The sequence below is a fragment of the Labeo rohita genome, chromosome 7, assembly GCF_022985175.1.
Source record: "Labeo rohita strain BAU-BD-2019 chromosome 7, IGBB_LRoh.1.0, whole genome shotgun sequence".
NCBI lineage: Eukaryota > Metazoa > Chordata > Actinopteri > Cypriniformes > Cyprinidae > Labeo > Labeo rohita.
In genome coordinates, this window is record NC_066875.1 from 15,337,570 (window position 1) to 15,361,284 (window position 23,715).

The 23,715-nt window shown below is 35.0% G+C and overlaps 1 protein-coding gene across 1 annotated transcript; it reads left to right on the forward strand.

The window, feature by feature from the left end:
* The first annotated feature begins 1,559 nt into the window (after window positions 1–1,559).
* acox3 (acyl-CoA oxidase 3, pristanoyl) lies at window positions 1,560–23,172 on the forward strand. The gene is made up of 18 exons (XM_051115458.1): window positions 1,560–1,616; window positions 2,213–2,406; window positions 3,898–4,131; window positions 4,399–4,473; window positions 4,956–5,045; window positions 5,551–5,694; window positions 5,784–5,872; window positions 6,100–6,196; window positions 8,370–8,552; window positions 9,790–9,912; window positions 10,042–10,162; window positions 10,289–10,411; window positions 12,114–12,227; window positions 14,938–15,053; window positions 17,903–18,077; window positions 19,045–19,112; window positions 19,217–19,303; window positions 22,359–23,172. Exons 2-18 carry the CDS (start codon window positions 2,239–2,241, stop codon window positions 22,476–22,478), a joined length of 2,127 nt encoding a protein of 708 aa, XP_050971415.1. The 5' UTR covers window positions 1,560–1,616; window positions 2,213–2,238; the 3' UTR covers window positions 22,479–23,172.
* The last annotated feature ends 543 nt before the right edge of the window (window positions 23,173–23,715 follow it).

Here is a 23,715-nt window from a genome sequence, read left to right on the forward strand (position 1 = left end):
AAATCTAAAAGTTAATCTTAATACAAAAATTGATGAAAAATCAACCCCGTAAAAGATGTCATAAACTGTAATTGAGAGGGAGTTTTTTTTTTTCATCTTCATCTTTTTCTTGTTTGGTCTTCTTGACAGACTGTATAGAAATGTCAAAGTAAGGCCATTATTCATTTCAGCCGTGTTGTATTATTAGGCTATTGTTGTAAGGGCACGTTTGCCAAGAAAGCTTTCGCAGAGTTATTGCTTACCCATGCATGCTTAATGTCTATCTGTTTTTTGTTCAGATAGTGCTTGTGAGTTCAGTGTTTTAGGCCTAACAGGGGCACAAAGTGGGTCACAAAATTGTCCACTGTGTCATTGCTCCCCATGGAACAAACAGAGAGGAAAAGAGGGATCAAGTGAGCCCAGAGGAAGAGAAGGGATGAGGGGCCGTGAGAAAGACTGAGGTCATGATCTGTGTGAAGCCCCTATCAGAATCTTTGTTGAAATATGACTTAAAATATATAATAAAATCAATAGTGTGTTAATTAAGAATTTAAACATTGAATAAATCTTTACTGTAGTCTTGAATGTAGTTGTGGAATTTTTGTGTTGTTTTCTTGGTGGCGCTGAACATAAATGACGGAGAAGCTCACAGTTTTTTTGTTTGTTTGTGAGAACTGCTGTATGTTTTAATCTACCTTACCTTGAAAAGAGAAATGATTACTCTATGCATGCATGTGGCATGAATGGAATGGAAATATAAATAAAAATTATATGCTACTTCTAATAATAAATAATTCAGAATAAAGATGTTCTTTGGAAAAGTATTTTTTGGCATCTCTATTCCCTTTACACGTAATGTGGTTATTACATTTCCTTCCAAAGTTCCCTTTCTAGTGTTGCCGATACTCAATAGCCATATCGCGGCAAAAATCCCCGTTAACAGAATGGAAATCCAAAACCCAAAAGAAGTAAATAAAGCAAGTGCAAGGCAAGAAATACACATAGCACTTGTGTCTTTCTGTAGAGCTGCATAACAGCGTCCCCTGGTGTACAAAATCATGTTAACAACTCAAAACAGAGCCTTTTGTGTGTGCCAAAATACTTTCATGTTTCAGAATATTTAACAGTATTTATTGCCCTGCGCGTCTTCTATAATCTTATTATATTCTGATAGTTTTTCTAAATGTTTGAAATACATTTATAATCTATATAATCAGTTTCATTTCTTGGTTTTTATTGTTATTTTATTAATTTAGTCAGTTAATTTTTATTTAGCTGTTATGTTTATTTTATGATTTTTTTAAAAGTAAGTTTATGTAAAACACTTTGATTTATCATTGAGTATTACAGAAGATGTATAAATAAAATACAAAGACCTTTTTTACAATATTGCCACTATCTGGGAACATAACCTGTTGGTTTATACCAAAAATCCCAAAGGTATCACGCTTTAGGTACACCTTTATGACGCTGGCTTTCACCCAGAGCACAGGTGTTTTTCAATAGTAAAAGGTTAGTTTCGTGCTGTGCAGTGGGCCTTTAAGCAGCAGCGTTTCTGTGATTGGTGTATGTGGTCACATGAGCACTTCCTCCTCCGAAGGGGCAGTGCTGAGTAGCTCTCGAGGTTACGGGACAAAGTAAGACAAATGTTATTTCAGCACTAATCAAACTAGTGATATGAAAGCAAATCCTTCTGCAAACAATGCACTTTTTAAAACATTTTCTTTACTGTCTGTGAGTGGTGAAGTGACGTTAGTTAGCGTGCTAGAGCAGTAATAAATGGCCGGTGGGGCTTGTTTATTTTAATGGTGTGACATGTATATCTATATGTATATGCAGAGTGAAATGGTGTGTGCCATATGACTTTTTAACCCATCGTAAACGACTTAAATTTCCCCCGAAACGTGGTGGTAACAGTGTTTGAGCTGTTTTGTGAAAGAGGGTTTTGTAACTGACATTGAACTTTGCATTGAGTTGGCCTGATAACTAGAACATAGGTGTTAACCCCACAGATCTAAGTCCTGCAAATGATAAATAAAGTTTGTGAAATGCAGGTGTAGCATAGAAATATGTTGACATATTGATTGTTAACTGGAAAACCCTAAATGGCAGATTCAGACATTTACTAAACATTCTGCAACTTCAGTAGATTACTGCAAAATCATAAGAGTTATCATTATCTGTGTTGTAAACATGACTGATTTTTGTCATGTTTGTCTGTTTCTTCCTGAAGGTTTTCAAGTGCCTTTGCATCAGAACATGAGTGCACCAGCCATCACAGATGCTAAATACATTTTGGGAGAGAAAATGGATGAAGGCATCCCAGACCTTCCCAGTGGTCCATTGGATATCTACAGGAAGAAAGCATCCTTCAGCTGGAAGGAAATGTTACAGTTTCTGGAGGGTGATGAAATCATATCGTTCAAGGTAAAATGTTTATGTTTTGCTCATCTTTTTACAAATAAAACCATATAATAAATATGAAAATCTTAATTTTAATAATATCTTTTAAATATTTTATTTTAAACAGCAATTACAGTTGAGGTCAAAAGTTTACAAAAATAAGAGAGATCATACAAAATGCATGTTATTTTTTTTATTTAGTACTTACCTGAATAAGATATTTCACGTAAAAGACGTTTACATGTAGTCCACACGAGAAAATAATAGTTGAGTTTATAAAAAATGACCCTGTTCAAAAGTTTACATATTCTTAATACTGTGTTAATACCTGAATCCACAACTGTTTTTTTTGTTGTTGTTGTTTAGTGATAGCTGTTCATGAGTCCCTTGTTTGTCCTGAACAGTTAAACTGCCTGCTGTTCTTCAGAAAAATCCTTCAGGTCCCACAAATTCTTTGGCTCTTCAGTATTTTGATGTATTTGAAACCTTTCCAACAATGACAGTATGATTTTGAGATCCATCTTTTCACACTGAGGACAACTGAGGGACTCATATGCAACTATTACAGAAGGTTCAAATGCTCACTGATGCCCCAGAAGGAAAAACAATGCGTTAAGAGCCAGGGTGTAAACTTTTAAACAGAATGAAGATGTGCAAAAATGTACAATGTACACATCTTCACTCTGTTCAATAGTTTACACCCCTGGCTTTTAATGCATTGTTTTTCCTTCTAAAGCATCACTAAGCTTACCTTACAATAACCTTATTATGTTACTATAACCTTATATACTAAACAAAACAAAACAAAAACACAGCTGTGGGTCATTCAGGTACAACACAGTATTAAGAATCAAGTGTATGTAAACTTTTGAACAGGTTTTTTTTTTTTTTTTTTATAAATTCAATTATTATTTTCTCTTGGACTATTATGTAAACGTCTTTTATGTGAAATATCTTATTCAGGTCAGAACTACACTTTATTTCGATAGTCCACTTTATACATTCTACTAACTATTAGTAACTTTGCAACTACATGTCAACTAATTCTCATTAATTTGCAACTACATGTCTACTAACTCTCAGAGCAGACTGTTAGGTTAGGTTTAGGGTTAATAGAATAAGTTGACATATAATTGCAGAGTTTAGAAGAGTGTTAGAAGATATTACGCAGACAGTTTACTAATACTCTGAAAGAAACACAAATGTTACAGAACATTTATATTTAATGGTATTTAATTATTTGTAGATAGCATATAATTAATTACACATTTATGAAAACATTTATAATTGGAATGTGTAAAGCCGTAATTATACATGCCTGTGCTTAGCTTTCATTGCATTTATATCGCTTTGACCAGCAGGTGCTGCCAACCTGTGGTGTTTTGAGTGGTCTGTTTTGCAACGCAGTTGGTTCAGTTGATACAAAGTTTCGAAAAGCTTAGTTTCTCTAATCACAAGTCCACAGTCATTCATATATATTTTATCTCAGCTCTCTCTGTTTTTCTCTCTGAGCAGCAGCACGTGTTCAGAACACTGGAGAGTGACCCGCTCTTTGCCCGGCAACCTGGGGAGGACATCCCAGTGGAGCAGAAGCGAGAGCTCACCTTCCGCCGCTGTAAACAGTTATTTAAATATGACTTTGTAACACGAGATGACGCCATGCAGAACCCATGGAAGCTGACAATCCTCAATGACTGCCTGGGAATGTATGACTGGTCCTTGGGAGCCAAGTACTTCCTTAACAAAGGGGTACGCCTATTTCACATGCCCTTTAGAGACCCCGAATTGTGGGAGCTCAATACACTATCCTCTCAAGAATAGCTTGTAATCCTTTACATATTATGGATAAGGAATGAAGCCATACTGAAATCGGTAAAGTAATTGTTTTAAGTGATATTTATTTTTTTCTGGGTTATTCGTAAAATTACCAGGCAATATTGTTTAATACATTAATATTTGTGATGATTATTTATTTAAAAACCTTTTAAATCTGCATTTTGTCTTCATCTTTTTTAGATGTTTGGAGCCACAGTGTCAAACACAGGATCTCAGAGACACTTGATGTTTGTGAAAGACATTGAGCAAATGATGGTAAATTATCTGTTTTTTATGGCATGCAACAAATATAAAACCATATCAGCCATAAAAATTAAACCAAATGCTTCTCAAGTTCAGTGTACTGAGCAAACGTGCATCTTGAATGTATGAACTAACGACAAACAGGAGTACTTTAACTAATTTTAAAAACATTTATAAATACTATAACAAATCTATTGTGTATTGTTAGTTAATGCTAGTTAATGCATTAAAAAGGTTACCTGAAGAAGGTTATATAAAGTGTTACCAGAATATGCAGTTTTATCATTTGAATTTAGTCATTATTCACCTTCCATACAACTAGGACATTATGACGCGCAAACTCAGTATTAGGCCATAAACAGGAAGTTCCAGGGTGCTGCGTATTTGCGTATGTTTGTGTGTGTGTGTGTGTGTATACAAACCAGCAAGTTGCCTTTGACGTTAGTCATGGCAAACCACATGACAGCATATTAATATTGTGTCTGTCTGTTTAGACATTTGGATGCTTTGCGTTGACAGAGCTGAGCCATGGCAGCAACACGAGAGCTCTGAGGACAACAGCCAGATATGACCCCAGCACTCAGGTACTCCAGTATACTCCAGTACCCGATGCAACAACATGTTCTCTACGTTTGCCCAAAGATATAATGCAAGTCTAAAAACACTGCAGGCATATCATAGAGATTTGGGATATTGATTTATTCATGTAGGTTAATGTTAAGGTAATAATATTAAAATGTTAAAATTAAAGGAAAACAATAAGTTAACATTCGCAGAGTAATAAATACTATTGTTTATTGTTTATTCATGATAGCTGAAGTATTAGAAACTATACTAAATATATCATAGTGTTTATATGTTATCTGTATAATTCAAATAACAATCTGACAAAATGGAACATTTTAGAGACAGAAAATATCTCAAACTATCCCTCGCTTGTTGCTGAATCCTCTTTGTAGCACACAAAGCAATCTGTCGTTAAAAAAGCTTTCTTATTATTCTTTTACCTGGTTTTTGTTATTCCTTTGTTATTCCTGCTTAATTATTTTAGATGGCCCTAGCTCATTTATGTTGTTTTAAAATCCACAGGAGTTTGTTTTAAACTCTCCAGACTTTGAAGCAGCAAAGTTCTGGGTGGGGAACTTGGGAAAGACGGCCACTCATTCAGTTGTATTTGCACAGCTTTACACCCCTGACGGGCAATGCCACGGCCTTCACTCTTTTGTAGTTCAAGTATGTGTGAAAATACATTTTTCAGTTCATTTGCTTGTCTTGTTAGAGCAGCTGTGAATAATTTGGTTTTAATGTAATTACATTTTTAGGTCAGGGATCCAAAGACCTTGCTGGCAATGCCAGGAGTGATGGTTGGGGATATGGGAAAGAAACTGGGTCAGAACGGTCTGGATAATGGGTGAGTTTACTGCTGGATTGTTGTGATTACAGTATTTGGTCATTAGATGGCGGTAACAGAAAACCATGGATATATCCATCTGATATCGGTCTCGCTTCATCTCCATAGTATATCCTTCTGTTTTTATAAATGAAGATGTTATTTTTCCGTATACTTTTCATTGTAGTCATTTAACAAAACAAATTTTTGTTATGTCTAAAATAAATTAGTGATTTTGTTTTTGTCAGTTTTGCAATGTTCCACAATGTGAGAGTACCTCGGGAAAACTTGCTAAACAGAACAGGAGATGTTACGCCTGACGGGCGCTACGTTTCACCTTTTAAAGTAAGCAATATTGTATAACTCCCTAATAAACATTACATTCACAACCAGTCAAAAGTTTTTGAACAGTAAGTTTTTAATGTTTTTAAAGAAGTCTCTTTTGCTTACCAAGCCTGCATTTATTTGATCCAAAGTACAGCAAAAACAGTACAATTTTGAAATATTTTTACAATTTAAAATAAGTGTTTTTTATTTGAATATATTTTAAAATGTAATTTATTCCTGTGATTTCAAAGCTGAATTTTTAGCATCATTACTCCAGTACATGATCCTTCAGAAATCATTCTAATATTCTGATTTGCTGCTCAAAAAACATTTATTATTATTTAGTTGAAAACAGCTGAGCTGATTTTTTAAAAAAAATATTAAAATTCTTACTGTTCAAAAACTTTTGACTCGTTGTGTATACTGCCTGTTTTTATTGTAATGAAAATTAGCCGTTTTCAAGGTCATATACATTTACATTGGTAATAGCTATTCTATATTTATTAACAGATTTTCAACATCAGTGCATTAAGAACTAAAATGAACACTGAACACTGTAAAAGGCGCCTTTGATATTATGTTCCTCTAAACCACTATATGGCAAAAAACGTGGCGTAGCACTTTCCAGAACTCCTGCTTTTCAACATACATGTGCATTATTGGTTGATCCTTGCCGCGATCGCGGGCAGCAAAAGTTCTGTGCTTGCTTGATCTAATATTTGATGTTTTTACAAAAGTTGTAGATTTAAGTAGCAAATGAGAATCGCTAAAATTATTCAATATATCTTAAATATATTGTATATAAAATGTCTTCTTAATGATTTTTAGTTTTGTTTAAGATAATTAAAACAGCAGTTTTTAAATAACAAAAGAATATGTAAAAGTATGGTATTTGGGGTAAAAAGCGCCCCTGCTGTTGGGGCTAAAAGGCACAATATTAACATGGTAATTAATAGAAGACTGACTTTTCCATTTGTTGACATGACATTGTTAGATTCAGATAGCAAATATCATATATTATGTTGGGTGTCCATCTTAGAAATAATCACCATGTTTAGAATGAAACGATCATATTTAAAAACATGCTATTAATCTTATCATATAATAAAATATCATTTGTTGTTACTACTGTAAATCTATATTAAATTATTATGGGATCTCCTTCAATGCTTTCAGAATCTTTACATTTTGAAATGATTTTGTTTCTGTAAAATATATGTTTTATGTTAACATATTTTAATGACATTATATTTATTGAACAAAAAATAATTATTTTATTTATCAAAATAAGCAGAAAATAATACAGACTTATTGTTTTGAACAAGTGTTAACTTAAACATTGTTAAAAAAACAACAACATTATTTTAGTTAAAGTATTTGTATCAATACTGTGTGTCTCTTACCCCATGCTGGTGGGCCTTTTACCCCGTGTGTGGGGTAAAAGGCCTCCCTTGGCACCTCATACGTTTATGAGATTTTTTAGACTAAATAAACAACTTTTATGATTTAATTTCACACACAATATGTTCCTCCATAAATGTTCAATACAGATGTATGTATTTTTCTGCAATCATATTCTTCGGGCACAGTGAAAATCACATTTTTTTCTTAGGGGGTGCTTTTAGCCCCGTTGTACCCTGTATTTATGAATTCATATTAACCTAGGTTAACACAAATAAAAAAAGGATTGTTTATTGTTAGTTTAATGCATTAGCTATATTAAAGTATTGAAGCTTATTGTAACACCTTTCATTTTTCAAAAATAGGATATTTGCAAAGCAACAGTATTTTCTTTGTTATTAGGAATGTAGGACAAAATAGAGCTATTTTGGTGTGTATCTATTGCAGTAAGAAAAGTAAGAAATCTTGCAGTAAGACAAAGCAGTTGTGCAGCAGCTGTTTTTCCAGCTGCTGTGCTGTGCTATGCAAGATGTACGAGAAGGAATCCCTGTGCTTTCATTTCAAACAAACAGGGAGTTTTTAATCACAGGGAAAGCCAGGACACCAGCCAATATTACTGACAGAAAGACATAAAGGGCTTTTTCTGAAAACAAACAGAGGCAAGAGGTTAAAGATGAATGAATCAAGTATCATTTGCCCTTCTTTTTCCTCACATTCTTTGTCTTTTTCCTCGCATTCTTTATCATGGTTCTTTCCGTCCTGTCTTTTTTCTGACCATACACCATTATAGGACCTCAATAAGCGATTTGGGGCATCTTTAGGGGCTCTGTCAGGCGGCAGGGTGGGCATTACAAGGATGGCACTGGTCAATCTGAAGCTTGCAGTGACTGTGGCGGTGCGATTCTCTGCCACACGCAGACAGTTTGGGCCCAGAGAGGATGAGGAGATTCCAGTGCTGGAATATCAGCTACAGGTATAGAATACTGACACTCTCCAGAGGAAACATTTCATGACAGAAGAAAACAGTCTTTCACTACAGTCTTTCACAGAGTCAGAGAGAAATTGTCTTCTTTTATTAGTCATGGTCTTCCTTCAATTCCTACTTTTCTTCCTTAATTTGCTTAAATTAAAAGCAAAAAATAAAAATGAATAAAAAATCATTTAAAATGTAATTCAAAAATAATTAAATGTAAAAAAAATTAAAAATGAAATGTGAACATATTTAGTTTTAGTCACCTACAACAGATAATGGTAACACTTTAAAGTCCCATTTTATATGTATTACTTACTGTAAAAACAAGGTACTGACCCTGAATCTCACCTAGAACCCTAACCATGCATATTAGTAAACTGAAAGTGCATATACTAAGGTGCATCCAAAATAACTATAAATCATGAAAAAAGATATAGATAAAAATGTCAACGCTAAATTTTCAGCATCATTACTCCAATCTTCCGTGTCACATTATCCTTCAGAAATCATTCTAATATGCTTATTTGCTGTTCAAAAAGCATTCTTCTTCTTAATATTATTATTATCAATATTTAAAACAGTTGAGTAAAATTTTTTTTCAGGATTCTTTCATGAATAGAAAGATCCAAAGATTCTTCTGAACTTCTGTTCATCAAAGAAATCAGAAAGAATTCTACTCGGCTGTTTCCAACATAGTAATAATAACAAATGTTTTTTGAGCAGCAAATCAAAATATTAGAATGATTTTTGAAGGATCATGTGACTGGAGTAATGATGCTAAAAAATCAGCTGAGAAATCACAGGAATAAATTACATTTTAAAATATATTCAATTTGAAAGCAGTTATTTTAAATAGTAAAAATAATTCAGAATTGTACCGTTTTTGCTGTACTTTGGATCAAATAAATGCAGGCTTGATGAGCAGAAGATACCTTTTTAAAAAACTTTAAAAATCTTACTGTTCAAAAACTTTTGACTGGTAGTGTATTTTATACACTGTATGACCAAACGTGTAACTGCCAGATTGGCACCATTTAACATTGCACTGAACATTCAATAGCACATTTTTTGGAGAGTATTTTCTTCCACTTCTCAGTGTTCTTGTTCAGGCTATCACCGAAGGTTACTTACTGTATACCTCATACTAGTTCATAGATCAGACTAAGGGTATGTGCACATTTTTTGAGCTACTTGTCTTTTGACCCGTACTGTTCACATGCTCCATCCTCTGTTGCAGCAGTGGCGTCTTATTCCATTCCTGGCAGCAGTGTACGCACTGGAGCACTTCACCAGATCCTTCTGCATGAACTTTGTGGAATTTCAATTTGGATTGTTAATGAAGGACAAAAGCGACAGACAGGTAAACACCATACTAAACATTCTTAAACTTCTTTTTTAATGAAAGCATCTTGAATCACTTATTTCTGAAAGTCTATGGAAAGTCTTCTAGTCTTTGAGCACATATACATGTGTGTATGTCACTCCTCAGGCTGAACTGGGAAGAGAGATCCATGCCATGTCGTGCGCTAGTAAACCTCTGGGATCGTGGACAGCCCAGCGAGGCATTCAGGAATGTCGAGAGGCTTGTGGAGGACACGGTTACCTTGCCAGTAAGGAATTTTTAAAGTCCTTGTAAACTAAATGTTTAATAGACGCATAAACACCAAGTGTAATATCAAAAGAACTTTTAGTCAGCTTCTGTTTATCTGCTAATCTGTTTATGTTTTCTTGTTAAGTGAACCGGCTGGGAGACATGCGCGATGATAACGATCCCAACTGCACATATGAGGGAGATAACAATGTTCTCCTGCAGCAGACCAGCAACTACCTACTCAGCTGGCTTGAACACAAACAACAAGGTCTCTACACACCTTCCTTTCAATTTGACCCACTTTCAGTTTTCTTCTTGAAATTTTGTCTATATGTTTTTCATTTTGGGTCATAAATATACTTGCTACACTTCAACACATAGATGTGTCATTGACACCAGTGGTTTCCATGCAATTTTCCAATAAAACAACACTTTGAAAAACAGCAAACAAAACAGAAAACCTTTATTGTAGCTCATTCAGACTGTAAAGTATGAAATAGAGAATTCAAAAAATAAGGCTCAAAGTTTACCTGAATCAAAAGACTCATTAATTTCACAGTCAAATGGCAATCACAATCTGTCTGGCACAGGTTGTTTTTCGCTTGTTAGTTCTTTGGATCTCAGTTACTGGACTGTTGCAGCACTAAAAGGAAGTGTGAGAAATTAATTTTACCCTCACAAGGGTTTGAGAACCAGACATAATAAACCAAAAAGGAAGTACAAATAGCAATAAAAATGACTTACGCGAAGTATAAATAATGTTAGATGCTATTTATACTGAGATAGTTATTTGCACCTCAGTGTGCAAATAGTCACTGCAATAGTCATGACAAAATAAATGCAAAAAATATATATATATTTTATGTCTGTGCAGCTAATTTTGAACATAAAAAAATGAGGATCTAAAACATAACACAAAAATAGATAAGAATTATTACATTTCTCACATAATTTATATTTATATTCTCACAAATATTTTTAGTTTCTGACTAGTCTTGTGTAGCCAGATCTTCAGACTGATGGCAGAAAGTCACAATGGTCACTTTGAATGGCTGTTAGTTGTAGCTTAATGGTTAGAGAGATAGACTTGTAACCCTAAGGCCACAGGTTCGAATCTCAGTACCAGCAGGGATTCAGTATGTTTAGTACCCACCAAGGCAAAGAAACCCCCAACTTCTTGCCACTCACTGCAGCAAAAACAGCTGCCCACTGCTCCGGGTGTGTGTTCACTACTCACTGCTGTGTGTGTGCACTTGGATGGGTGATTTTTTTTATTTTTATTTTTTTTATTATAGAAGCCAGGCAATTTGTGCCGCATCATGTTTAGGGACATGGAAATGTCCCCACAATAACAGACCGGTGTGTAAATCTCCTGGACATATTTGAAAGAGTCTATGCTGCAAACTTCTGAACATATTCTACATATTTCTGAAAATCTAGCATTTAGTTGATCCTGGAAACTAAAGTGCTAATTGTCACAGATGTAAACACAGCTTTATTCTTCCGTGAGGGGGTTCGGCGTCACAATATCTTTGTTTCCAGGCGTAACATTAATGAACGTGACACGCACGTCTCCCAGAAATCCTGTAGAATTCAACCAATCAGATAATGAGTTTGAAACTGTTTCCAATGTTGTGTGCCATGTTTCCATGGGCGTAACATTTGAGGCTGAGACTAGCCTCTTACAAGCTAGGCAATTAAGGTTTTCTGTTTTTACTTGAATACTCAGTGTTTTTCATATTGTTGATTTTGGGCAAATTACAGTGTGGTTCAACTTGACAAACAACACAAACGTTGTACCCAGTTTTTGAGTACAACAGGAGAGTTTTAACTTTTATTCCCCATTTTAGTTTTGTAATGACAGTTGTTTTGTGTTTGTTAATTGACATTGTTTTAGTGGTATGCAGAATATGAAGAACGATAGTGAATTTGAAATGTCTTGCTTTTTATGTTTTTCTCTCTTAATCAAGATAAAGGAAGGATTGAATCCCCTCTTGAGACTGTGAACTTTTTGGAGGACATGAACAGCATTCTGCAGACCAAGTTCACAGTTGGCTCAGTGGAAGAGTGCATGAACTCAGCCGGTATGCAACATTAACTCTACATTCTCCATAACAGGGACACATATATGCACATTCTTCGCAACCGCACACCCCAGCCACATTACTCATTTAGCATTCGCTTCACCTCAGTTACCTCTGTTCCCCTGGTGCTCTTTTTCATCTGCTAAACTCCAGACTCCTTTCAAACTTTGTTACGTGAGTAATTTCAGCCTTGAAATGAATTTTACATTGTTTTTTAGTAGAAAAAAACAGTTAAAATTTGTATTCAAATATATTTTCACATTCTCCAAATTAATGTAGAACCTCAAAGATATTTTAAATATTAAATGTATTTAATTTTTATGTATATATTTATACACACACATGCGCACACACACACACATATATATATATATATATATATATATATATATATAGTAACTGTTAATAAATGCAAAATAGAAACATCAGATAAATGTATGTATATAATTTGGCATTGATTAACAGTTACAAATAAATATTAACACAATTATAACAGCTTTTTAATGTGCAGTAAGTGAACTTACATTAATGGTAGCCAAGACATTAACAATAATGGCAATTAAAATAATAATAAAAAAAATTCACACATTATTTTTCCCAGATTTATTTGAAAGAAATTTAAGATGAAATCATTAAAATTAATGACACCATTATTATTATTATTATTATTATTATACTATTTGTATGCTGTGTTAAGGTTAATCTTTCTCGTGATTAATTGCATACCAAATTGGTATTGGTCTTTTCTTTTGTCCGTTTAACCATATTAAAAAATGAAAGAGTAGTTTTGCGTTTATGTGTTAATTCATCAAATTTTATAGATCTAATGCAGAATTTAATTTGCACAGAACCCAAAACTTTAATCATTTTCTTTTGGTATTTTCTTCAAGAAATACAAGTCTAGTTTAGTTCTGTTATTCAGCTAGTGAAACTGCAGTTTAGTTTTATTGAGTCATTATTCATTCATGCTCTGAATAAGGCAAATAAACAAACTGAGCCTTGTGTCAATTTGATATCCCATTTTCATGGTGCTGGTTTTGTGTAATCCACAATGTTAGTGTGTACAATGCTTTTTTTCTTGAACACATTATCTAATACATAAACTTTCGCACCCCCACCGCACGCTGAGCGAATGTGAGAATCTGCGTCACGCTGTGTTTTTGTGTGGTTTACTGTTAAAAGTGCTCCTTGATGCTGCAGACTGCTCCAGTGGGAGAGTTTTACATCCTGAACCGAGCTGCACATCTGCTACACATCTGCTCTCGTTATTGACATCATTCCTCAGCTGGTGACTCAACTCGTTGTTGCCTGGTTACAGGGGTCAGAGGATCATCGTTTTAATTGGACGAGGATAGGGAGTGGACTACTTGAGTTTTTACTGACTTTTGTCACCTATCGCATCATGTGACAAGTCCCCAGGGAGTTTTGAAATGCTAGACCAGTTTTAATATTGTTATTCATCCCAGCTGTTTTGCATCAACATTTTGAATGCTCTCATTCTTCACCTATAACAGTTCATGGCTTGAATCAGTCCATTTCAGGCCAACCAAATCATGACACACTAAAGGGATAGTTTAACCAAACATTTTGTCATCATTTGCTCACCCTCAAGTCATCCCAAACCTGTAAGATTTTAAATGAACCCTTTATATCCCTAATATATTATGAAAGTTTTTTTAAGAAAAAAATATGACTTGTAATGAGGTTTAGGTGAACGTCCAAGAAGTTTATTATTTTATTTTATTTTATTTTATTTATATTAAATGGCAATATTGCACAACTATATTTATTTTGAAGTATTATTTTACTTCATAAATTATGAATAATTTTTTGTCCCCACCTTTTAAATATCTTTGTGGCATTTTTACCCAAAAAGTCTGTGACAATCTACAAATATGAAAAAAAAGCAAGAAAAATCAAGAACGAATCCATGTCACTTTATACATCAATACCAACATAAACATCGACCTTTAAATATTTATCATACTCACTCATTTCTTCAGAACTAATTTGCTTGATTGAGTGAGTTGAAGATATTTAAATAGAGTTTCACTCTGCGTGGCCTTGTTTCACAACCTTCTTTCATAACAATCTTATTTTCTTATTCAGAAACGATTGAGGGTTGTTTTCTGATTTATTAGTTCCTTTATAAGATGGGAGAGCAGTTTTGTTGTTTATAAATCTCAAAGTAATAAGTCAAAGCTTTGTACTCTCGGTCAGTAGATTTTGATTTTGCATAGTTCATCTGTTTATTCTGTTATTATAGAATGAATCCACTGAAGTTCATCTCTCTGTGGATTTAGAGTTCGGGTTACTTCTGCGTCATGAGTTAAAGAAATGCGTCCAAACCTCAGCCATCCAAAACACGAGACCTCTTGTTCTTTAGTCACAGTCCCCACCCAGATACCTAATCCATGATTACCATCTGTGTGCACCAAACCTCTGTAAAACAGACCTATTCCAACAATACATCCAATATCTGTTCAATATTTGTTTAATTATCTTATTTAGTGGCCTTTTTCTCTTGCCCTTTCCACATAATTCCAATTCCAGTCCAATACACTTTGTTCAGTTTTAACAGTCACTTTTCAACTAAATATACAGTTATTGTGAAGTTGTTATGTTGTTATTTTTTTCAGATATATTTAATTTCTTCCATAATCTATTCATCTTTGTAATATTATTATATCATGTGACGTCATGTCCTCAGTGCCTCTGGCAGCATATAAGTGGCTGGTGTGTTTCTTACTGGGTGAGAGCCGAAGGAAGCTGTTTCATGAGAAATCCTCTGGACTGGGAGACTTCGAGGCACGAAACAACAGCCAAGTATGTTTTAATCCTGACTTTATTAGCATGAGACTTTAAAATGTCATGTATCTGTGTTTACTGGCAGCTCAGAGAGAGGTGAGGTATGCTATAGGTTTGTAAAACACATTACCCAGCTACCTTAAACCTCACACGGAGTGTGTTTACATGCATCATCTTATATTGATTATGGTTAACAGCCTCATAAAAACTTAGAATCTCTTTACATGCCATAAATTGTTTAAGCAAAACTTACAATTTAAGGATTAGTTCACTTCCAGAATAAAAATCTCCTAGTAATTCACTCACCTCCATGTCATCCAAGATGTTCATGTCTTCATTTTTTTTAGCCGCAAAGAAAGTTTTTTTGAGGAAATCATTCCAGGATTTTTCCCTGTATAGTGGGCTTCAACGGTGACCAATAGGTTGAAGGTCCAAACTGCAGTTTCAGTGCAGCTTCAAATGGCTCTACACAATCCCAGCTGAGGAATAAGGGTCTTATTTAGTGAAACAATAAGTCATTTTCTAAAAAAAAAAAAAAATAAATAAAAGGTGTTTTTTTTTTTTTTTGGTAACAAGTATTCAAACAAATTACTTTTTCCCCCATTACGACGCCTTTACCATTACTGACAATAAAATGTGGCATTATTTTTTTATAATATTGTTATAATTTAATTTTCAGTTCATCTGAATGGATGCGCAGCTTACCTGTATTTGACGAACCGTAAACTCTAGTGTGAAGGCACACGACTAGCTGTCATTTTGTATCACACACGCAAAGAAAGATACAGAAAAAGAGTTCCTCTGGAATTCTTCAGCTTTTAAAAACTGTCGGTTTCTTCGGTAGTAGGTGGAACTAATGCGCAAACGGCAATCTCATTGGCTAGCGCTCACCTGTTATCATCCCTCATTTTGATTTCAGCAAATCAATTCGAGCGAACGCAGACAATGTGATTAATATTCATGAACCCAGCAGCTCATTTATCCTTAGTGTGTTTTATATTGTTATTAGCAGTATAATTCATAGTAGTTTTGTTATCTAAATTATTATCATGTCATATTATAATGCTTGACTGACTGACTCAAGTGTACTTTTAGATATTTAAAAAAACTTTGCCATCTGTCTTATGCTAATAAAGGCAAAAAATATATCTTAAAAAAAAATCATTGTAAAGCTGATTTTTCTGCTCAAAAAAACACTTATTATCAGTGTTGAAAATGGTTGCTTAATGTTTTAGGATTTTTTTTATGAATAGCAAGTTCAGTAGAACAGAACAATATATTTTTTGTTAAAAAAAATAATGAAATTTAATTTATTTTATTTTATTTTATTTTATTTTACTAGCCCCAAACATTTGAACGGTATACAGATATCACTCTGTGTATAAACACCTTTACTGGCCTTTTCCCTATTAATTCAGTGTACATCTGTTAATGTTTTTAACATCAAAACCACACAGTGTTTATCTACTGTATATAGGCCATTCGTCTCATGTCAAGAGCTGGACTAATTTACCTGAATTCACCCTAGACAACCATACACACATCTGCTGTTAATGCTCAGTGTTTTAGTGTTGTCTTAAAGTCCTTAACTAAGGCTTATCTGAACTAAGACTTTTGACTGAAAGTTATAGTTATGGTAGACATCCATTCAAGAATCATGTTTCACCATGTAGATGTTACTGTTGTTATTCATGGGTGCATGGAATGTTGTTTTTGTTAATATTTCAGCATCAGGCTGAATTGTGGGGATAGTGCACCCTAGGTTTCCCATTAATACCTTCTGTACAGTGTCGTCCCGTTTATGACTTATATCTAATATAAAACAGACCTCTGGTTCCACAGACATGTCTTTAACAATGAACAGACACTTGGCTCAGACATATCCCTTACTTAATATCTATTCCACCGAGCTACAAATCTACATCACACTGGGCATTTCAAAGGGCCGCTGTAGGACCTCCACATCTTGAAGGATTTACAGTCTTTTTGCCATATCAGGTTCATTTAGACCCATATAGGTGCTCTGTAGGGTGAAAGGTACTCGCATCATGTTTCGGATGATATGAACGGATCACGGTTGGACCACATCTGACGTCGGCACAGTAATGAAACACAGCAGTTAGATCACATGCACACCCAAAAAAATGATTTGGACACAAACATTTACCATTTAAAAAAAAAAAAAAACTTGTTAATTTTATTTTCAAAAGTGTTCATTCCTATAAGATAAATTCCATTTGGCTTGATATTTTGTTTTGTCTAAAGCCATGACGTACTTTTTAAAAATGTGGCTTAAATGTTCAAATACTCTTTGGGGTCACTATGGGTGTGTATGTGTGTGTTATGAGGGTCTATTCTAGCCAAAAACAAGCAGTCACTTAAATGTCATATGATATAATGAGTGGAGTTTGGACACCGTCCAATGCGTGTCTCCACCTTGAGACGTGCGAGCGAGTTTAACTAGAGCATTTTGGAGACACAAACAAGAATAGATGTGTCGAAATCAAGAAGGTTACCGTATGTGACATAGATTGTCTTAAAATCTGCAGTGAGGACAGAAATCAATAAAACAGACCTTCACACATAATACTGACCCAGCAACCACCAAACACAGAGGGTCACTGACTAGCAACCAGACACAAACACAAGCACATTGCTAAGGTCGTGAAGCTTTTTTTGTTTAATTTTTTCCCCTCTGTAAACATCCTAATTGGTGTCTCGTCTGTGTGTCATGACTGTCATTCTGCTGTCATGACCTAGCTTGTGATTATGTGGGTCAAATTGTTTTCATTTAGTCCATGTTTGAGTTTGTGTTCTTGGATTCACTTTTTTCTGTAAATTATCTTTCTCTTTCTGTTTCTCTGTAGGTGTATTATTGTCGCTCTTTGGCTATTGCCTATATTGAGCACACAGTGCTGCAGCGATTCCATGATCTGATTCAGGATGAACAGACTCCAGCTGCTCTCAGATCAGTGCTGGGGCGACTCTGTGCCCTCTATGGCCTGTGGATACTCACCAACCACATGGCCATCCTGTATCAAGGTAAACCACTGTTCTCTGCAATTGGTTCTTAGTTTTTCCATCAATGTCTGTTGGTACTTGTTATGTAACACAAATTATATTCTAAGGCTTGAATAGACTACACGACTTTTGCTTAGATTTTTGTTCAGTCTGTTACACGTCACATACACACTAGTGATGGAAGGTTTGGATCATTTTACCGACTCTGACCTTTGAGTCTCGTTCAGCAAAATGAACGAATCTTTTTTCCGAGTCATTTTGTTCATTTTAGCAAATACAATTAAAATGTTACGTGTTACCTCCCTAACACATCTACTGCTTACACAAACACTGATCACACTACAAACAAGACAAAGCTATAATGCTATAAGAAACAGAAAAGATTAATTCATTGTTTACCTGGGTCTTTAGTCTATGATTAGCTCACCTCGCGTCTTAGGTTTTCGGGTTTGAGTCGTTTGTTCATCACGTGACAGCCCCATAAGCTTAACCAATGCAGTCTTTGCCAGAAAGAGAATTGATTAGTTCATCTCTCGAGTCTTGGGGTTCGAGTCGTTCGTTCATCACGTGACGGCCCCATAAGATGAACGTACTACTCCAAAAACCCAAAGACTCGAAACAGGTGAACTAATTCTAGTACAGAGCCAATTCAAGAATGACCCATCACTAATACACGGTACAGCTTGCTTGGAACCTTAACCAAGGTGGTGCTAAAAAAAGTACCAGGTACTAGGTACTGTACAGAGTGAAAAACCCCCCAAAAGAGAGCTGTACCGAGCTGTCCCGAGGCGTCCCGAGCCATACCATGCAGTGGAAAGGCGCCATAAAAATCTAATGACTGGTAGTTGACTTATAGTCAGCAGAATGGCTAAAGTGGACTGTCAAAATAAAGTGTTAACAAAATATTTTACCGAACCCGAACACTGAAACACTAGTATAGCTTTTTGTAGTTTTTTGGAGTGTCATTGTGGTCTCTTTGTGTTTTTAGGAGGTTATTTTTCTGGTCGACAGCCGGTTGACCTCATCCATACGGCCATTCTCACTCTGTGCGGGCAGGTTAGTGTTGTTTTAGCTGTAATTTAGTTCCAGACACAAATGCATGATTATGCAAACATCAGGAAGGCTTTAACATTACAGGTGCCTTCTTGTTCCATGTCTAGCTGAAGGATGATGCTGTGGCGCTGGTTGATGTAATTGCTCCTCCTGACTTCATCCTGAACTCGCCCATTGGCAAAGCAGATGGTGAGGTAAGAGAACGCATACAAAGGCACACATGTGCAATTGAGAAAGAGGACTCGCCAGTCCTCCACTGTGACTGTGGAATCGCTTAATGTAGACAAAATGTTTCTGAAAGCTGCAGAAGTGATCATCTAATTTACAGTGACTCCAAAAAAGTATCTTCTTACCCATTTTTTCAGTGACTTTTAATTAACTGGTCGCAAGGGTTTAGTGGATAATCTGTATGAAGTCAGTTCCTTTAAGTTCATACAGGTGTCCTAGCAAAGTAATATTTGTAATACTTGTATTTTACTAAATAAGTACAGAGTTGGAGAGCATAAAATACTTTTAAAGATTAAAAAGATTTAAAAAATCTTAATTATTCCAAAATTTTGTGTATTCATGTAAGTGTACATCATTTTATATTTTTTTTAAGTACTGTTCACATATTTAGTTTTTATGGGGAAAATACATAATTATACTATAAAATTATACATGCTGTTTACAGATTTGGAAATATAAAAAGGTGTTTTCTAAACGGAATTATTTTCATGCAAGTCTGTTAAATATGTTGGCCTCTGAGACTGACAGCTAGTGAAGATGCAGTATTTACTGTAAAATATTACAGCTTAATGTATCATATAAGAGGGGTTAAGTCAACATCACCTAATAAAGTAAACAATTATTAGAACTTTAGGTGGTGCATTTATTTCATCTTTTCACAAAACAAGAAACAAGTAGACAAGTTAATTAAAACAAACTAATTCCCAGCAATTGGAAAATCTGGGTGGGGGGGGGGTTCCATTGTACTGCCCTAAATCCCTTTAGAAACATATTTTGACTAGACATTATGGTCACTGACTCATTCCTCCAGTCATATTCTTTCAGCACTTGTTTGGCAGGCCATACATTTCTAAGTTTAAGAAAAAACAGAGCTTTTCTGAAACACTAGACAGAGTAGAGTAGTCACACACACAGACCCCACTGACACAGAGACCTTTATACTGATTTCCCTGCTGAGTGAGACACTTTATGTTTACAGTTGAGGAGATGTTTACTGGAAACTCGGCATTGAGTTCATTTTCTGACTCATCTGAGGTTCTGATAAAAAGGAGGCCTTATTTATTAAAGCCTTCCATATGCTTGTTTTTTGACTGTTAGGGTTTTTTGCGGGTCTTAAAAGTCTGAATTCACCCTTCCACAAATTAATAACTTGAAAAGCCTTAAATCTGAGCAGAAAGTATTAAATTCATAAAGTCATGATGACATTAAATGTGGCATACATTCCAAAACATTAATGTCTTCCTCAGTATTTTTGTTTTTTCAGTACAAATATCTAAATGCCAAGAGAGCTCAACGCGCAGCAACTTAAGAAAACACATGCAAATGGAAAAAGCTTAAGCAAATTAAAGGGGTCATCAGATGCAAAGTTTACTTTTACATGTTGTTGCACATAATTGTGTGTTGGCAGTGTGTGTACACATCTACCCTATGACAAAAATCCACCCAGTGGTTTTTAATTAATCTGTAAAAATATTTTCCCCTTTCCCCAAGTCATTCTCAGCTTCTTGTCTGTGTGATATCACACCAACAGAGGCCGCTTCCACGATAGTTTGATTGACAATGGCGTCTTACCTTAGACCTGGCCTGAATGAGCTGTAACCAAAGACTACAGTCCGATCGCCATTGTTTCGATGGCGGAGCAGGGACATAGACAAGAATGGCTCCTAAGCGATTGAGGTGTTCTGTTGTTGGATGTAATTACTCCCGACATCTGAGCCGCTGAAGATGCAGTGGATTATGTTTGTTTGTGAAGGGAATGCGCCTTCCAATCTACATATATCCATCGATGTTTGTGCGAATCATTCGTGATCCACTTTCACCTACAGCAGAAGTGAGAATAATGTTTTTTTTTTATAAATCTTTGCAATCGCCTTTCCTTATAATGAGCTAGTTAGCAAGTTTAGCGGATAAAGTAAACAGAGCACGGCTTGTCACTCCACAGAAGAGAGGGGCGGGGTGAGCAGAGCTTATTTGCATTTAAAGGAACATGCAACAGAATGGGCTGATTTCTGCGGAGCTGATTTTGATATGGTAAAAAGGGTGTTTTTTACACTACCACTTAAATTTGAACCAAAGTATGTTATAGACTTTTTATTAAGAATCAGCTCAACTTATCAACTTGTGGAAAATGGGCATCCATTTCTGTGTTTCAAAAACAGAAACACGCTGCAAATGCTCACAACACAACCAAATACAAAATGTGCTGCAAAAACAGAAATGCAGTGCAAATACTCACAACACAACCCAATACAGAAATGTGCTGCAAGAATAGAAACACGTTGCAAATACTAACAACACAACCTAATACAGAATCAAGCTTCAAAAACAGAAACACACTGCAAATACTCATAACACAACCAAATATAAAATGCACTGCTAATACTCACAACACAACCAAATACAGAAATGCACTTCAAATACTCAACCAAATACAGAAACGTCCTACAAAAACAGAAATGCGCTACAAATACTCACAACACAACCAAATACAGAAATGTGCTGCAAATACTCACAACACAACCAAATACAAAAACATGCAGCAAATACTCACAACACAATCAAATACAGAAACGTGCAACAAAAACAGAAATGCGCTACAAATGCTCAACACAACCAAATACAAAAACATGCAGCAAATACTCAACACAAAAACAGAAATCAAAATACAACACAACCAAATACAAAAACGTGCGGCAAATACTCAACACAATCAAATACAGAAACGTGCAACAAAAACGGAAATGCGCTACAAATACTCAACACAACCAAATACAAAAACGCGCTGCAAATACTCAACACAACCTAATACAAAAACATGCTGCAAATACTCACAACACAACCAAATACAGAAATGCACTTAAAAAAAAGGAACGCACTGCAAATACAGCAGAAACCATGGTTTCAGTAGAATTAAAGAGGTGTTACTGATAGTTAGTCACATGGCCTGACCATACATTGTGCAAGTGTTTTGTAATTAAGGACTTTGTGATTCAGATTCTCTCTGTTTCTTGTGTGTTTCAGCTCTACAAAAACCTGTGGTCTACAGTCATGCAGGGCAAGAACGTCCTAGAACGGCCTTCTTGGTGGGCCGAGTTTTGTTCTGACAAACCTGCTGTTGGATCTCTCCGAGCCAAACTGTAATTCTTCACGCTGGAAAACTCTTAGGAAACAGTATTGTTGCGGACATTAATCTGTTTGTCCTGAAAGCCATGCAGTTGCCAAGCATTGATAAATGAATATTATAATACAGTCATACGGTTGTCATTGATAAATTGATATTATAATACAGTCATATGATTGTTATTACTAAATTAACGAAAGATATTAACAGCTTATGGAATATGACACAGAGGGTAGAAAAGTCCAAGAAGAATCTCAAACATGTTGATCTCGGTGTAGAATTATAACCCAATCTTGTTAATATCAGCATGAAGCAAGATTTCTAATGTAGTGTAAACAATAACAAAAGCTCTCATTATAGCACTTACTAATTCATTGTGCCATGATAAACTCTTGTTTAGTTTGACTGATAAATGTTGCTGTGTTGAAAGATTTGAGTTCTAGATGATCAGATGTTTGTTTGAATGCACAAACTAACAAAACTTTGAACAAAAACAGAGTTCATATGCTAAATAATTGTACAAATAATGTGCATGTTGATAACTGCTTTCATATAAATCTACTTTGGAGTGAACATGTATGATTAATTTTTTTGCATAATAGTTTGATTATGGATGTTGAATGATTTTGAGCACAAATATGTGTAAGTTTGATACATAATATGTAAAATGTAAGAATGTAATTACAATAAACCTTGACTTTTTATCAAAATAAATATTTTTAAATACTTTGTACTGACGTCGTTTGATTTAGACATGAACGCTGTGCAGCTGTATGATATATTGTCCCATTGTATTATCCCCATATCCCATGAGACAGTCAAATGACACAGACATCTTGATATTAGATTAAATTGCACTAAACTATGGAAACTCTTAATAACAGAGATGAATGATTCAGAGATGATTTTTCCCATTTAAAGATGGCTGTGCAGTGCATCAGCACACTCAAAACAGGTGTTATTGTCATTTCATGCTTTTGTAAGAAGTTGGAAATGGTGTGAGCAGGTGCAGGTGGGAATGCTCAACGCTATGTGACCTGATGTAGAACAAAGCTGTCTACACCACAAAGGAGCGATACTTTCGGATGAGGACCTTCAGTGCCATGATTCAACTCTGCCACTGACTGTGAAGTTTAACAATAAATTGACCCAGACAATCTAATGGTTTATTCTGAATTGTGACCTCTTTTACATTATTAGATTTAAAAAAAAAAAAAAAAGTTCAATAGCAAAGATAAGATTTCCAATGCATTGTGA

Coding starts and splice junctions, on each gene's coding strand:
- acox3 (XM_051115458.1), top strand. CDS start 2,239: ATGAGTGCACCAGCCATCACAGATGCTAAATACATTTTGGGAGAGAAA. Junction 4,474..4,955: donor AAGACATTGAGCAAATGATG/GTAAATTATCTG, acceptor CTGTCTGTTTAG/ACATTTGGATGCTTTGCGTT. Junction 15,054..17,902: donor AGGCACGAAACAACAGCCAA/GTATGTTTTAAT, acceptor GTTTCTCTGTAG/GTGTATTATTGTCGCTCTTT.